Source organism: Dendrobates tinctorius, unplaced genomic scaffold, assembly GCF_039654945.1.
Source record: "Dendrobates tinctorius isolate UK_male_01 unplaced genomic scaffold, ASM3965494v1 ptg000029l, whole genome shotgun sequence".
NCBI lineage: Eukaryota > Metazoa > Chordata > Amphibia > Anura > Dendrobatidae > Dendrobates > Dendrobates tinctorius.
The window spans coordinates 19,640,423-19,656,725 of record NW_027361697.1 but is presented as its reverse complement, the minus strand read 5'-3'; the positions used below and the strand labels follow the sequence as shown (position 1 = coordinate 19,656,725).

Below are 16,303 nucleotides of genomic sequence, written 5' to 3'. Positions count from 1 at the left end.
TGACTGAGGTGCAATCTTTCTAGCTGCGATTCTCTTCCCTGTTAGGCCATTTTTGTGCAGTGCAATGATGACTGCACGTGTTTCTTTAGAGATAACCATGGTTAACAGAAGAGAAACAATGATGCCAAGCACCAGCCTCCTTTTAAAGTGTCCAGTGGTGTCATTCTTACTTAATCATGACAGATTGATCTCCAGCCCTGTCCTCATCAACACCCACACCTGTGTTAATGGAGCAATCACTGAAACGATGTTAGCTGGTCCTTTTAAGGCAGGGCTGCAATGATGTTGAAATGTGTTTTGGGGGATAAAGTTCATTTTCTAGGCAAATATTGACTTTGCAAGTAATATGCAAATTGCCATTAGAAAAAATGAAGCAGTAGACATTGTAAAAATTAATATTTGTGTCATTCTCAAAACTTTTGGCCATGACTGTAGGTGTTATTACAAAAATATAGGGATTAAGAAGGGGCTGTACAAGTAGTGGACTACCTCTTTAAGACATTTTCAATAAACAAATGTATTTATTGGCCTACTTGAGCCACTTACCCAGAACAGTTTGCGTTCACATTACTGGAAATACGCCATAATTACTACTCCACTATATATGAATGGTCTTGAGGGCAAACATTCTCAAATCGCTGCAGAGGGGCAGGGGCGACCACAGACTTACTCACTGGTTAGGTATTCCAGGCCTGAAGTATGCTGGATTAAGAAAACCTGGATTTCCTTGTTCAAATATACGATCTACGATGGTTGAATTATTCCGAGATAACCAGTAAATAGTTTCTTTGCTGGAGCAGTATGTAACACGCTGCTGTGAATTTCAACAGCCTGAAGGATAAGACTTTATCAACATATTTATAGAGAAACCCCACATTCCTCCTGCCTGGAACGTCATGACTCAACCACTGCTCATACTTCTTGAAAATATGTAGCACATATTTATATCCAACGCTTGACATAGATTTGTTGATTGAACGATGAGTGTCTCCGAGAAAACATCTGTAGGGTTTACATCTGCCTCGATTCCTTCTCCTTCTCCGGTGGATTTTAGAACAAATTGTGTGAGTGATGCCAGACTGAGGGACCTGGGAGTATTTAGCGTGCTGGTTACCAGTAACGTGTTAGTCTAATTTTACCTGCTAGTATAGGATATACAGGACTGCAATAACACCTCATACATGCAAAATGTGAATTGTATTCAGCAGAGGACAACACAGAGCCCCATCCAGAGCTGTGGGCATAGTAACCCATGACTCGTTTTTTTAGGGCTGCTAAGGGGTTAATAAGTCTCCACATAGCTGGGGAGCGTTAATGGGGTCAAAAATTTAAGGGGGCGGTATTATGGGGTTGTTGCTACAATAGAGTAGGTACATATAAAGGGAGATGCTAAAGGGCACTCAATCAATATGGAGGTAACACAGCAAAAAAAAGGTCCCACCTGCCTACCCTGTTTTTTTTTTTTATTTTGGTAAAAGGGGCATAGGAAGGATTGGCATGGTGTCATTTCGGCTTGGCTGTGTGAAGAGGTTCTTGGAGTTGGTGTAAAATTGGGGGGGGGGCGTTGTGCATCAAGTAGATGGCACCCTCTAATTGGGTTTGGAATTTGGTATTGGCCTAGCGGAGTTTTTGTGACTCTTCAGGGTGGGGTCCCTGGGAAGTCACTGGCATGGAGAAGTTGGTTCCGGTGACGGAGGTGCCCTAGAGCTGGTGGTTGCAGCTTGGGGTAATGCTGAAAGATTATAAAATTTGGGTATTGTCAGGCCTTGTGGATCTCCAGGAACCTACTTCAACCATAAGTTATCATTATTGTAATAAAGGCCGACTTGGCCAATTTAATCCAACCGTTGAGTCTGTCTTTATTTCATGATGGGGGAAAGAAGTGTCAAGGGGAAAGAAGTTGTGTGAGAAGGTGGTGGAAGAACGGCCTCTATAATACTCGAGTCATGGACTACCAGCCATAAAGTATTGGCTATGGAGTAAAGTCATGGTTCACCATCCTGAAACGCGCAACCAGATTTGTATCTGCAACTCACAGTGAAGTCTGGGATTTTACTGCACCAAAGCAAAGATTTCTAACTAATCCAATGGTGTTGGAAGGGATTACTTTTCAACTACTGGGGTCTATAGACCTATAATAACTGTGCTCTGAGCACTGGTTCATTTGACAGCTATTCCTCCCAATACCACTGTACCCTTTTGTCCTTGGGGCACTGATGGTGAAAAACAAAAGTATGCATTGTGGCATGATCAAATAGTCTTTTACAAATGACCTATTCTTTGCCCACTATATATGTGTCACATACAGTTCTCCCCTCAATATAAAAAATATACATTGTGCACCCTGACTATAAAGCTGTATTAAGAGATACTGGCCCCTGGGATAAAAGAGAAACCCTGCTCCCTTCACATCGGACGCATTCATAGTGCCCTGTGTTCTGCCCGTTCTCCTGATGAATGTTGCTGGTGGCACAATTATAACCTTGCAGTAATAGCGTCATCTTAGGGCGCAACAAAGGAAATCGATCATAACTTCCTATGGTACGTTGCTTTAGTCAATTGTATCTGTGTTTTTAAAACATGGAGGCAAATAAGGAGATCCTGCCTAGCTCCTTTGGCTCCGCAAGGGTCTCAATTTTTTTGATGGAGAGTCACAGTACCGATAAGAGTTTTCAACGGAAAACCTGAATGCCACAACAGTAAGGAGACAGTGTATCATATACATGTATCATATACATGCATTCAATTAAAGGATTTATTCAGGACTATTTTTTTTCTTACTATGTGCCTAAAAACTAACAGGCAGGTAGCTGCCAACCACCTGTCTGTTCTACTCAGCGCCAACACAGAATGGTCACTGACAGCTCCTGCCGGCGATTCGGCTGCTCCACATCAACAGAGCAGCTCCTCCTTTTCCAGGCTGCTCTGTCCACGGGGCAGCTAGGCAGTGGCGAGCAGGCTGTTAATCAACAGGACAACAGCAGTCACGCCCCATAAATAGAGCAGAATGAAAGAGAAGCCACAGCTCCATTGACATGACGTCAGTGGAAGCTGTTGAATCGCCGGCAGGAGTGGTCTGTGACTGCTCTGCGACCACTCAGTGCTGGCAGAGAACGCACCAAGCACAACAGCCAAGTGGGTAGCAACTACCCACATAGAAAAAAAATTACATAGTCCCAGACAACCGATTAATTACAGAACACACCAATACATCGCCTTAGCAAGTGATTGGCTGAACTGACATTTCTTGCCATTACCATTGTTTGTCGACATGGAAGCATGAAGTAGAAAAACAAGTAATGGGATCTGCGAGAGAAAGAGGTAGGATGAGTCTATCTTCTTTTATCTTTTTTTTTTTCCAGTCTGAGACCTATTAAAAATAATTTCTATCACCTGGAAAAACCTCATTGATTTGAGTCACAAAAAAGCCCTTTTGAGTCTATTCTATTTTGGTGAATAAATGTGATTCTATGGTTCCTCTTTTCTCAGGGCAATGAGTCCTTTCCTCGTGAATCACTCACTGTAGATGGTGCTTGACATGGAATGGCTTTGCACAGGGCTGCTCGTTCTTTGTCCTCTAATGCTTGGCATGAGACTTGGCAGATCTGGAATAGATCAGTACTACTTGTTAAGATGCCCAGTTATTTGGGAAATACTATGAAGATAAACTTTTTTTTGTTACTAGGATTCTTCAAGCATGCGTGTCCATGGCAGCCTCAGGGCTAATAGCGGTCATTGGCTTGCATTATGTGTAATCATGTGCCTGATCCTGAATAAAATATACATTTTTTGGTATCTGGTCCGTGTCACAGTATAATGTCCAGTACGGCTTTAGAACATAACATTGTACATAGCATTTTATGTACGTACGTGATTTTTACCATAAGTACATAAACCTGGCACAGAGACAAACTGCGAGTGGCATCCATGATGAGAACTATGCCAAGTCACTCACAATCTCACAAGGCTTTGTTTATAGTTTGCTGATGTCAGACGAAATACCATGTTTCCAAATGACTGTTTTATGCACGGCTATTGTCTGTGTGCAGCTTCCATGCTGCTGATGTAATGCACATTGCAGATCTCCGAAAGTCCTTCAAAGTGCCAAAGAAAATTCGCCGACTACAAAGGAAAAGTAGATGGGTTGTGAACGGCTCGGCTCTCGCTGGGAATTGCAGAACAGCAACTATACTCTAAACATGTATTATACAAGTGAGTGTTTAGAAGAGTTGGTGCAATCATAGAAGGCTAGAGTTGGAGGCACCTCCAGGGTCGTCGTGCCCAACCTCCTGCTCAAAGCAGGGTTCACTAAACCATCTCACCGTGAAAGTAGTTGTTGAACTGTATTTCATTTTTATATATGATATGTCATATTTTAGCGTAGAGGAAAACAAAAAAAACCTCAGTGCTGCTGAAAAGATAAAGGCTCATTGGTGGATTCAGTCATTGAGGATCCACCTCACCAGGTGGGACATCACACTTGTGTCATAAATCTAAGATACAACACTGTGGACATCCCTAACTGTAAGAGCTCACACTCTACAGGAGAAAGAGAGAAAAGCTAAAAGATAAAGAAAGAGAAAGAAAAAGAGAGAAAAAGATAAAGCGAGAGAGAGAAGAAAAAAAAAGAAAAAGACAAAGAAATGTAGAGGGAAAGCGAAGGGAGAAAAAGAGAAAGAGAGACAGAGAGATAGAGAGACAGGACTTCGCTGACCATAACAGCTCACACTCTACGGAAGGGAGAGATTTATCCAGTGACTCTGGAGATGGGAAAACAAAACTGTCATACTGGGAACCACCGATCTGTGACGGCCGAGGTACTGACCACCAATGTACAAGGTATGATAATCCGTAAGAGGTCATAGCTGCAGGGCATTATGGCGAGGCCCATGTGGCAACAAAAATTATTTTAGCCCACTTTCTAACGCTTCAGCATTTTTTTCATGTGAACAGTGTATAGAATATAAAAGTTTGACTCAAAGTGAATCCTCCACGGATCAATTATTATTATACATTTTTAGCGCCATTTATTCCATGGCTCTTTAGATATGAACGGGGCAAATATAGACAAGTACGATAAACATGAGCAAAAAAAGTACAGAAGGAGAGAGGACCCTGCCCACGAGGGCTCACAGTCTACAGGGGATGGGTGAGGATACAGTAGGAGAGGGTAGAGTTGGTCGCGCGGCAGTTCAACCGACTGACGATCGCTGCAGGTTGTAGGCTTGTAGGAAGAGGTGGGTCTTCAGGTTCCTTTTAAAGGTTTTCGTGGTAGGCGAGAGCCTGATGTGTTGGGGTAGAGAGTTCCAGAGTATAGGGGAAGCACGGGAGAAGTCTTGTATGCGGTTGTGGGAGGAAGAGATGAGAGGGGAGCAGAGAAGGAGATCTTTAGAGGATCGAAGGTTGCGTATAGGTAGATACCGGGAGACCAAGTCAGAGATGTATAGATGAGACAGGTTGTGAATGGCTTTGTATGTCATTGTTAGGGTTTTGAACTGCAGTCTCTGGGCAACAGGAAGCCAATGAAGGGCCTGGCAGAGAGGAGAGGCTAGGAAATAACAGGGAGACAGGTGGATTAGTCGGCCAGCAGAGTTTAGGATGGATTGGAGAGGCCAGAGAGTAGGAGGTTGCAGTAGTCAAGGCAGGAGATGATGAGGGCATGCACTAGTGTTTTTGTGGTTTCTCGGTCAAGGAATGCACGGATCCGGGAAATGTTTTTGAGTTGGAATCGGCAGGAGGAGGCAAGGGCTTGGATATGTGGCTTGAAAGAGAGGGCAGAGACAAGGATCACCCCGAAGTACCGAGCGTGCGGGACTGGGGAAAGTGAGCAGCCATTGACATTGATGGATAAGTCGGGTGGAGGGAAAGATGATGAATTCTGTTTTGTCCATGTTCAGTTTTAGAAAGCGAGCAGAAAAGAAAGATGAAATAGCAGACAGACATTGTGGGATTTTGGTCAGTAAGGAGGTGAGGTCAAGTCCAGAAAGGTAGATCTGCATGTCATCAGCGTATAGATGATATTGTAAACCGTGGGATTCTATGAGCTGTCCCAGGCCGAAGGTGTAGATGGAGAAGAGTAGGGGTCCTAGAACTGAGCCTTGGGGAACACCGACAGACAGGGGGCGAGGTGAGGAGGTGGTGTTGGAGAGGGAGACACTAAATGTCTGGTCTGTTAGATAGGACGAGATCCAGGATAGGGCCAAATCTGTGATGCCAAGAGATGAGAGAATCTGTAGCAGGAGGGAATGGTCCACAGTGTCGAAGGAAGAAGACAGGTCCAGGAGGAGGAGAACAGAGTAGTGTCGCTTGCTCTTGGCAGTTAGTAGGTCATTGATGACTTTAGATAGGGCAGTTTCAGTTAAGTGATGCGGTCGGAAGCCAGACTGTAACCGGTCAAAGAAGGAACAGGAGGAGAGGTGGGAGGACAGTTTAAGATGGACATGCTGTTCCAGTAGTTTTGAAGCATAAGGGAGAAGGGATATCGGGCGATAGCTACACACAGAGGATGGGTCGAGGGAGGGTTTTTTGAGGATAGCTGTGATTGAGGCATGTTTGAAGGATGAGGGGAAGACACCATCTGTAAGTGAGAGGTTGAAGAAGTGTGTTAGGGTTGGGATGAAGACTTTGGCGAGGTTAGGGATGAGGTGGGATGGGAGCAAGTGTTGAGATGTGATCTTGACAGAAGGGTGGAGAACTGATCGTCTGTCATGGTGGAGACAGTGGAGGCAAACAGTCAGGTCTGTTCTAGTACAACTAATCTGCTAGTCTTAGCCACCAGTTACACAGAGGATGAGGCCGAGTTTAGTAAGGCTTACAGGATAATGGGAAATGGACAACTCCTACAGCTCCTTCATCTATGTCCCTACATATTGCTATAGGTCGATGTCACAAACACTCCACATTTGGGGACATTACTGAGAACATAATCTCTCCCATCTCTGCTCGTACATTAATGGAGCCGAACTGCCTTGTTACAGCCTGGTGCTGTTGGAATTGTACTTGAACAGAACAAGACCTTCAGAACTTTCCACTGAAGTGTTGCACATATTTTCTGGTTGACCTCCTTTTTCCTCTAGGTTGTAGGACATAATTACTGCACAGTAGCACGCTCCAGTTTCCGTACACCGATAACATCTGGTATTTTCAGCTTCTGGTCATAGACCGAATGTACGGTGTAATAAATGTGCAGACTAGACTGGACAGGCTGGGGAGCAGCACTTTGCTCTGTGCTGTATAACAGAGCTGCAATCTGCTCAATGTTTGCCCATTTGCTGGGAGCCTATAACTCTAATAGACCCTTTGTTTTCTAAACCTTTACAAAGTGGTTTCTATCTTAGGAGCCGGAAATAAAACCATCAAACAACAGAGGCTTGTAAAAATACTTGGGAGAAGACTCAGCTTCTGAATTGTGACCATCATGTCTTCCAAATATTTGCTCTAAGTATTTACTTAAAGCTTCTTTGGCTTTATCTAAATATGGCTGATAGAAACAAAAGCATATAGAGCTTTAACTGCTACAGGCGCAAGGACGGAGGTAGCAGTGCAGCTGCCAAAGAGCCCAACTCCATGGAATAAGCCAGGAGACAAGTTAAGGATGGAGTCAAATAATGGTCTTTGTCATGCAATGTTGTCAAGTCATTGTGCTATAGTAGCCACTAAGCCCTGAAGTTTTGTTGTGTGCCCCATGACTAGTCTTTGCATGAAAACCATTAAGGGGTTGTCCGGGCATCTAATATTGATGACCTATCCATAGTGCTCATGCACACAACCGTATTTTTGATCTGAGTACAATCCATCAACACATCATATCACACTCCGACCAATGTTATTTTATTGGGCCATGCACACGTCCAATTTTTTCCTTGGACAGAGCCTGTCTGAATGGAAAAAAAAAATCAAATAAAATAATAAAGTGCAGGCACAATTTGAAATATTATTTCCAGCTCACCAAGTTGCTCTATTCTCATCTACCTGGGGCTCAGACACCGGCCTCGCACTGGCCTCACATCAAAGATAATAGAAAAAATTGGAGTCCGGCTCAACAGGAATGGATTTTCCTTTTCTTTTTAAAAGAAATTATTGTGCATACAAAAGAAAATTTTCATGCTTTAGTGCAGTCGAAACACGCCGACTGGGTCATGCCGACCATCAAAATTTTCTTTTGTATGCACAATAATTTCTTTTAAAAAGAAAAGGAAAATCCATTCCTGTTGAGCCGGACTCCAATTTTTTCTATTATCCTTGATGCACAATTTGCAATAAATATTCAAATCGACAATGAAAGTCAATGAGTCAGTGGAAATCCTCAGACAGCACTCTGATAACATGTGAGTGCAGTCCGATTTCCACAGTGACAGAATGGAGAAGATGGAGCATTCCCCCCACATCTTCACCTCATCAGAGAAAATCGGTTCATACTATGCTCACATGAAGTCAAACTCTGATCAGATTGTGATTAACATAATCTGACCAATGAGAGAAAATATGGTTGTGTGACCGTAGCCATATGGTAGGTCATCAATATCAGATCGGTCTGACCCCTGGCACAACATACGATCAGCTGCTAGCAGCTCTGGTGGTGAAAAGATGCAAACAGTAAACAGAGCTGAACTGAACAGCTCCATACACTGTGTAATAGACGCTGCCAGTTACTGCAGATCAGCTTCGCTTAAGGTGTAACATTGAGAAACAACTGCACATCAACTCCTCTTCTTCTAAATATGAGCTGATGTGCATTACCCCATTATGTTATAGCATTCTTTGTTATGATTGAGTCACTGTAGGAGGCAAAAACATAAATGCTAGCTAAGTCCTGAAAACCAGAGAAGTTGGCAACTATCAGATTGCAGACCCCTGAACCTATCAACACAACTAGCAGTAGCCGTGGGGGGTTCCTACGATGACCTAGACCCCTCGATCACAGCCGGAGAGATACATAGGCCTAAAGAAGGAAAGGGGAAATCTAACTGCCCCAGAGCAGACCCCAAAGCAATAGGCAGCCCCCCACATATAATGACGGTGAAGCAAGATGAAAACACTTACACAGACAGAAAGACAGGCTGAGTAAAGACGGGGCCCAAAAACTACCTAGATAGGAACGGATAGGAAGGCTGCTGTCTGCAATCTGCCAAAACCCTATCAGAGACAAAAACCAACAAGCTGATATAAAAATGGCCCTGAAGCAACTAAGCTTCAAAAACTAAATCAGCACTCAGGTACCTTCAGAAGACAGAGCTCACGGAACACTGCACACTCCAGCAGGGAGTGGCAGAATCCAAAAAAAGCAAGCAAAAACAAAAGCAAATCTTAGATGCAAAAAGGCAAAACAGAAAACTTAGCTTTAGGAGAGCAGGAATCAGACTGGTGTCCAAGAGTCCACAGAGAAATCACCCGCAGGGCAGAAAGGGCGTAGGCTGCCTTAAATCCAGTCAGTGACTCCACTCAGCCAATCGTCTTCATTAGTCCCAGGTGTCTGATAATCAGGCTCACTACCTTCCTTCACTAGAATAGGGAGTTCACCAGGCCTCAGTGACGGAGGGGAAAATGAACTCACAACAGTACCCCCCCCTTGAGGAGGGGTCACCGAACCCTCAAAAACGCTACCAGGGCGATCAGGGTGAGCCCGATGAAAGGCACGCACCAATCTTTTGGCATGAATATCAGAGGCAGAGACCCAGGAATTATCCTCCTGACCATAACCCTTCCACTTAACCAAATACTGGAGTCTCCATCTAGCCAGACGGGAATCCAGAATTTTCTCTACCTCATATTCCAAGTTACCTTCAACCAATACAGGGTCCGGAGGTGCCACCTCAGGCACAACTGGCTCAACAAACCTCTTCAACAAGGACTTATGGAACACATTATGGATCTTAAATGTGACAGGAAGAGCCAAACGAAAAGAGACCGGATTAATAATCTCCAAAATCTTGTAAGGTCCAATAAATCTAGGCTTAAACTAAGGAGAAGCCACCTTCATAGCAATATTTTTTGATGTTAACCACACCATATCACCAATCTTAAACTGGGGACCAATGGTCCTATGTCGATTGGAAAACCGCTGGGCCTTTTCCTGGGAGAGAGATAACTTATCCACCACTTGGTCCCAGATCTGGTGCATTCTCTCCACCACAGTGTCAACACCTGGGCAGGCAGAAGGCTCCACCTGCCCTGAAGAAAAATCGAGGGTGAAAACCAAAGTTACAAAAAAAAGGTGACATCAAAGTGGCAGAACTAGCTCTATTATTTAAAGCAAATTCGGCCAAGGGCAAAAATGAAACCCAATCATCCTGATCAGCGGAAATAAAACATCTCAAATACGACTCCAAGGTCTGGCTTGTTCTCTCTGTCTGCCCATTGGTCTGAGGGTGAAAAGCAGAGGAGAAGGACAACTGAATTCCCAACTTGGAACAGAACATCCTCCAAAATTTAGACACAAATTGAACTCCTCTGTCAGATACAATGTTCTCAGGAATCCCGTGCAAGCGAACCACCTGTTGCAAAAACAGAGGCACCAACTCAGAGGAAGATGGCAACTTAGGGAGTGGTACAAGATGAACCATCTTAGAGAACCTATCACAAATCACCCAAATAACAGTCATTCTTTGAGAGACCGGCATATCAGAGATGAAATCCATTGAAATATGGGTCCATGGCCTCCTGGGGACCGGCAAAGGCATCAACAACCCACTAGAGCGAGAACAAGATTTAGACCGGGAGCAAGTCCCACAGGACTGCACAAAATTCCTGACATCATGAGACAAGGTGGGCCACCAAAAAGAGCGACTCACCAGATCTCTAGTACCAAAAATACCTGGATGACCAGCCAATGCAGAGCAATGAACTTCAGACATCACTCTCTTCTTCCATTGGTCAGGAACATACAACTTTCCACGGGGGCAACGCTCAGGTTTGTCCTCCTGGAACTCTTGCAGAGCAAGTCTCAAATCGGGCGAGATGGCAGAAAGAACTACCCCTTCACCTAAGATGGTGGCAGGCTTGGTCACCACAGGAGAATCAGCAAGAAACTCCTAGAGAGGGCGTCTGCCTTGACATTCTTAGTTCCAGGAAAGAAAGAGACCACAAAATCAAAACGTGTAAAAAACAAGACCCACCTAGCCTGTCTAGGGTTCAAGCGTTTAGCCGACTCTAGGTAAATCAAATTTTTGTGGTCAGTGAGGACCACAACTTGATGTTTGGCTCCCTCCAACCAATGTCTCCACTCCTCAAATGCCCATTTCATGGCCAACAGTTCCCGATTCCCCACATCATAGATACTTTCAGATGAAGAGAACTTACGGGAAAAGAAAGCACAGGGATTCATTTTAGATGTTACCGGATCCTTTTGGGACAACACCGCTCCTGCACCAATCTCAGAAGCATCCACCTCTACCTGGAACGGGAGTGAGACATCAGGTTGCCGCAGAACCGGGGCGGAGGTAAATCTACGCTTCAGCTCCTGAAAGGAAGCAACCGCCTCCGGAGACCAATTCAACACATCCGCACCCTTCCTGGTCAGGTCAGTCAATGGTTTGGCAATACTAGAAAATTTTGCTATAAATTTCCGATAAAAATTAGCAAAACCCAAAAACTTCTGGAGGGCCTTCAAAGAAGTGGGCTGAACCCAATCATAAATGGCCTGTACCTTGGCCGGGTCCATTTCAATAGTTGACGGAGACAAAATAAATCCCAAAAAAGAAATTCTCTGTACTCCAAAAAGGCATTTTGATCCTTTGACATACAGAGAATTCTCTCTCAAGATCCGTAACACAGTCCGAACATGTTCCACATGAGAATCCCAATCCTTGGAGAAGATCAAAATATCATCCAGATAGATAATCAAAAATTTATCGACAAAGTCTCGGAAAATATCGTTCATGAAGCACTGGAAGACAGAAGGGGCATTAGTGAGCCCAAAAGGCATCACCAGGTACTCAAAATGTCCCTCCGGAGTATTAAACGCCGTCTTCCATTCATCCCCATGCTTAATGCGGATAAGATTATACGCCCCCTGAGGTCAAGCTTGGTAAACCAGCAAGCACCTCTGACTCTAGAGAATAGATCCGAAATCAGGGGTAACGGATACTGATATTTAATAGTAATTTTATTGAGGGCACGATAATCAATACAAGGCCTTAAAGAACCATCCTTCTTGGCCACAAAAAAAAAAAAACGGCACCTAAGGGTGAAGAGGATGGTCTAATATGACCCTTCTCCAACGCCTCCTTAATATAGGACCGCATAGCCTCGTGCTCGGGTACAGATAAATTGAAGAGCCGACCCTTAGGAAATTTACACCCCGGGTTTAGTTCAATTGCACAGTCATAACTCCTATGAGGAGGCAAGGACGCAGACTCATTCTCACTAAATACATCATAGTAGTCCGCCAAATAGTCAGGAACCTCATGCGACTGAGGAGAGGTGGAAAAAACCGGAGCCTCACTAAAGGTACACCGGCAACCCCAACTCACCACAGACACAGACTTCCAATCCAAAACTGGATTATGAATCTGCAACCAGGGAAACCCCAGAACAACGGCATCATGCAGACCATGCAACACCAAAAATCTGCAATTTTCTTGGTAGTCTGGGGCGACCCGCATGACCAACTGGGTCCAAAACTGAGGTTTATTTTTAGCCAGAGGGGTAGCATCAATCCCCCTCAAAGGGATAGGCGTCTGCAGAGGTGTCAACGGAAATCCACAACGTTTAGCAAAATCCAAGTCCATTAGGTTTAGCGCTGCTCCCGAATCCACAAAAGCCTTGGCGGAAAATTTGGACAGGGAACAGATCAGAGTAATCGCCAAAAGAAACATAGGCTGAACCCCACCAACAGAAAACGTGTGTGCAAAGCGTTTCTCACGCTTAGGACAAACAGAAATAACATGTGAGGGATCTCCACAGAAAAAACACAGCTTATTACGCCTTCTGAATTCCTGACGTTGCGCCTTAGACAAAACTCTATCACATTGCATAGGTTCAGACGTCTGTTCAACCGGTGGCAACACCTCTCGTGTAAACCTGCGTTCACGTAAACGCCGATCAACCTGAATGGCTAAAGACATAGAATCGTCCAGACCAGAGGGAACAGGAAATCCCACCATAGTATCTTTTACGGCTTCTGACAAACCCTTCCGAAAGAGAGCAGCCAAGGAACTATCATTCCAGGTAGTAAGGACCGCCCACTTTCAGAACTTTTGACAGTACAACTCTGCAGATTCTTGACCCTGGTTCAATGCTAACAGGGTCTTTTCAGCCTGATCAATAGCATTAGGTTCGTCGTACAGCAACCCCAAGGCTTGAAAAAATGCGTTCACATTAGTCAGAATAGGGTCATCTGGTTTCAAAGAAAACACCCAATCCTGGGGATCGCCGCGCAGCAAAGAGATGACAATTTTAACCTGCTGCGCGGGGCTCCCTGACGAGTTAGGCTTCAAAGCAAAAAAAATTTACAATTATTTTTCAAACTCAAAAATTTAGATCGATCCCCAAAAAATACATCAGGTGTGGGGATCTTTGGTTCAACAGCATGTGAACGAGCAAGATAGGCGGAAATTCCTCGCATTTCAGCAGCGAGCTGCTCCACACGATCAGACACTTGCTTTATCTCCATTGAGAGAAAAAAAAAAAAAAAAAATTCCCCCTATGGCCTCAGAGATATAGAGGAAAGAATATACACACACCCTTTTTTTTTTTTTTTTTTTTTAAAACACAATTCTTTCCTGCTATTGAGTACCCCAGGATCTGCGGTTGGGCGGGTGATTCTGTTATGATTGAGTCACCGTAGGAGGCAAAAACAGAAATGCTAGCTAAGTCCTGAAAACCAGAGAAGTTGGCAACTATCAGATTGCAGACCCCTGAACCTATCAACACAACTAGCAGTAGCCGTGGGGGGTTCCTACGATGACCTAGACCCCTCGATCACAGCCGGAGAGATACATAGGCCTAAAGAAGGAAAGGGGAAATCTAACTGCCCCAGAGCAGACCCCAAAGCAATAGGCAGCCCCCCACATATAATGACGGTGAAGGAAGATGAAAACACTTACACAGACAGAAAGACAGGCTGAGCAAAGACGGGGCCCAAAAACTACCTAGATAGGAACGGATAGGAAGGCTGCTGTCTGCAATCTGCCAAAACCCTATCAGAGACAAAAACCAACAAGCTGATATAAAAATGGCCCTGAAGCAACTAAGCTTCAAAAACTAAATCAGCACTCAGGTACTTTCAGAAGACAGAGCTCACGGAACACTGCACACTCCAGCAGGGAGTGGCAGAATCCAAAAAGCAAGAAAAAACAAAAACAAATCTTAGATGCAAAAAGGCAAAACAGAAAACTTAGCTTTAGGAGAGCAGGAATCAGACTGGGGTCAAAGAGTCCACAGAGAAATCACCCACAGGGCAGAAAGGGCATAGGCTGCCTTAAATCCAGTCAGTGACTCCACTCAGCCAATCGTCTTCATTAGTCCCAGGTGCCTGATAATCAGGCTCACTACCTTCCTTCACTAGAATAGGGAGTTCACCAGGCCTCAGTGACGGAGGGGAAAATGAACTCACAACAATTCTTATTCTTTTAGATCTTCAATTGTCATAAATGAAATTGACCTTCATCATGGTCTTCAGATTCTTTCTGGCCTAAGATTATTATCTATTTTGCTTTGCTTACATAGCGGCATCATATTCTGCAGCGCTCTACATACAACATCACTGTCCCCATTGGGGCTCACAATCTAGATTTCTTTGGAATGTGGGAGGAAATCGGAGAACCTGGAGGAAACCCACACAAACACGGAGAGAACAAACAAACTCTTTGCAAAGAAACAGTGCTAACCACTGAGCCACCGTGCTACCTAGTATAAGTAAGATACCCGTATACCTCCATACAGTGCAATGAGATCGGATGCAATGGGCGACTTTGGCCTTAGTTCAGCACCTCCTCTCTCCCAGCAATCGCCATTCTCCTTCCCTGCTTCTTAATACGCACAGTGTTTCCATTACACGCTGATGTAGGATGCGTCATCCACATGAAGCAGAGCAGGAGGATGACGATTGGGATGAGAGAGGAGGCGCTAGATCAAGACCAGAGACGCCCATCGGACCGCACCATATGGGGGTATTATAAACTGCATTTTTTGAGCTGTGCAGACGGGATTTGGGACTTACATACAGTTTACTAGAAAGCTGCACAAGAGGCTTTAAAAGGTGGTGACCGTACTATACTGTATATTGGTAAATCCTGGTGACAGGTTCCCTTTAAGACACAAGAAACAAGACTAATCTTTCCAAAAACTGATAGACCACTGGTCTTCTCAGTCTTTTAAAAGCGGCCAGCACATATTCAGCCGTCTCAGAGGACAAGTGCTGCACCCCTGACATCATGGCTCCCTTTTCTGAGCGGTGGTGTCATCAGTACGGCACATGATCTCTGCAATCACTGAATGGCTGCGCATTGGTCACGTGCTGACCACCTGTAAACCAAAAAATGGGAGAATTGTAGGTGCATCAGATCACTGGGGAAAGAAAAGGTGAGTACTATTTATTTGGGATTCCTCACATCTGCAGTTGTTTTAAAAAAGTTGCATAAAACTTTTATTGCTTCTATGGCACTCCGTTTCACACACATTCTACATTACCTTGTGGGATACATCGCTGTTCTCCTGTCCTGAAATGGATATTCCTCTATTATGTCCTGCATTTTCGGGGAGGGGAGCCTGTGTGACTTGAAGTGAGGTAAGGTTCCCATGTGGCTGAACATGTCACTGGATCTAATTGGAGTCCTGTCCTTCTTTTTACGGGGTAACGTGCCATGGATACATACATTCTGAAACGAATCAGCCCGCCGCTCAGCAAGTGGGGATTTGCTGCTTAGAAGATCCATTGACGATACCAGTGGGAAAGAATGGTTCGTTTGTCCGTTTCTAGGGTAACTGGCAAATTTCCCGGCAGCCATCATTCTTCAGTCCTAACAAAAAAAAAAGGAACAGAACAGTTTTCATACTTGTTGAGACAAAAAGACACAGAATTCTCCATTTTCAAGTGGCCAAGCAAATGCCATGTCAGGTGAAAGAAAGAAACGACATTTCCTATTACAGAGCCGTCTCTTGTGCTCCCCGCAGAACGTGAGACGTTTCCCATTCATGGAGCCTCTTCTCTCCAATGTGACTTTGGCTACTCTCCATCACGGTCTCCTTGACAAGTCTTTCGTGCTTTTACGACTAGGTTTTTGTTACCAGGTTTGACTAATTATGTAATTGTTGCTTTAGATCTGTGAACTCCAAGTCCATTTCCTAAAACTGAACACTTCCG

The 16,303-nt window shown here is 44.4% G+C and overlaps 1 protein-coding gene across 2 annotated transcripts in view; it reads right to left on the bottom strand.

Annotated features, from left to right (window-relative positions):
• Positions 1–16,303, bottom strand: part of BCAR3 (BCAR3 adaptor protein, NSP family member) — a 146,888-nt gene that overhangs the window by 90,621 nt on the left and 39,964 nt on the right. The window contains exon 2 of one of the 2 annotated variants that reach the window (XM_073571418.1): positions 15,631–15,959. In XM_073571418.1, coding sequence (XP_073427519.1) covers positions 15,631–15,950 — 320 coding nt within the window. In that variant the 5' untranslated portion in view covers positions 15,951–15,959. Of the gene's footprint in view, positions 1–15,630; positions 15,960–16,303 lie in introns of those variants that run through there. The other variant, XM_073571420.1, reaches the window with a different exon arrangement.